This window comes from Oxyura jamaicensis, unplaced genomic scaffold (genome assembly GCF_011077185.1).
Source record: "Oxyura jamaicensis isolate SHBP4307 breed ruddy duck unplaced genomic scaffold, BPBGC_Ojam_1.0 oxyUn_random_OJ67618, whole genome shotgun sequence".
Lineage (NCBI taxonomy): Eukaryota > Metazoa > Chordata > Aves > Anseriformes > Anatidae > Oxyura > Oxyura jamaicensis.
The window spans coordinates 2,562-3,925 of NW_023308592.1; the positions used below are offsets into that span (position 1 = coordinate 2,562).

Genomic DNA, 1,364 nt, shown 5'->3' on the forward strand with positions numbered 1-1,364 from the left:
CCATGACCATCTCCATGACCATCTCCATGACCATCTCCATGACCATCACCATGACCATCACCATGACCATGACCATCACCATACCCATGGCCATCCCCATGACCATCTCCATGATGATCTCCATGACCATCACCATGACCATCATCACGACGGTTACCATGACCATCACCATGACCATCCCCATGGCCATCACCGTGACGATTGCCGTGACCATCGCCACAACCATGACCATCACCATGCTCATGACCATCACCAGCCTCGTACCCGACTTCTCGTTGCCCAGCACGGCGTAGGTGAAGATCTCGCCCACCCAATCCTGGAGCTCGGGGTCATCGACCACGTCACTGTCCTCGTGGTAGTAGAGACCCACGATGCCCTCCACGAAGCTTTAGGACACACAGGGACACCGGTGGGACACGGGGACGGGGCCATGCCCGCCATCCCAGCATCCCCACCCCGTGTCCACACCCGTATGGCCCCATGCCTGTAAGTCCTTGTCCCCATAGTCCTCTCCCTGTTGTCCCCATGCCTGATGTCTCCATCCCCAATGTCCCCGTCCCCACGTCCCCATCCCAATGTCCCCATCCCCACATCCCCATCCCTGATGTCCCCATGCCCATGATCCCTCCATTGTCCCCATCCCATGTCCTTGTCCCCGATGTCCCTGTCCCCATGTCCCCATTTCCACGTCCTCATCCCCACATCCCCACCCCAATGTCCCCATCCTCAGTGTCCCCATCCCCATGTCCCCAACCCCATGTCCCCATCCCAATGTCCCCATCCTCAATGTCCCCATCCCCACGTCCCCATCCCCACGTCCCCAACCCCACGTCCCCAACCCCCCGTCCCCATCCCAATGTCCCCATCCCCAATGTCTCCATCTCCATGTCCCCATCCCCACGCCCCCATCCCCACATGTCCCCCTCATTGTCCCCCTGCCCCCCACCTCTCGATGGCCCCCCAGATCTCGAGGGCGTCGTCGCGGTAGTAGTAATTGGGGACGTCGGTGACGCCGCGCCGCTCGATGTCATCGGGGACGCACAGCTCCGCGTAGGTCAGGGCCGCCGTGGCGCGGGCCACCAGCTCCAGCGCCCCCTCCCTCCCGATGGCCGAGGCCTGGGGGACGTCACCCGTCACCTCCTGGTGTCCCCACCCCGGGGACCCGTTGTCCCCATGTCCCCAAGACCCGGCTGACCTGGTCGATGATGCCCCCGGGGTTGAGGAGTTTGTCCCTGGCCAAGATGTTGATGTGGAAGGTGTAGCGGCCGTGGGGCAGCAGGAGCTGGGGACAGGGGACAGGGGGACATGGGGACATCAGAGGTGGGACGTGGGACATGGGGGAGGTGGGACAAGGGGCATGGAAT

At 62.7% G+C, this 1,364-nt stretch overlaps 1 protein-coding gene across 1 annotated transcript in view; it reads right to left on the minus strand.

The window, feature by feature from the left end:
* Positions 1-1,364, minus strand: part of LOC118159138 (hydroperoxide isomerase ALOXE3-like) — a gene marked incomplete at its 3' end in the record, with an annotated part of 4,085 nt that overhangs the window by 1,906 nt on the left and 815 nt on the right. The window contains exons 2-4 of the mRNA XM_035313762.1: positions 1,196-1,282; positions 947-1,116; positions 265-386 (exon numbers count right to left, since the gene is read on the minus strand). Coding sequence (XP_035169653.1) covers positions 265-386; positions 947-1,116; positions 1,196-1,282 — 379 coding nt within the window. The remainder of the gene's footprint in view (positions 1-264; positions 387-946; positions 1,117-1,195; positions 1,283-1,364) is intronic.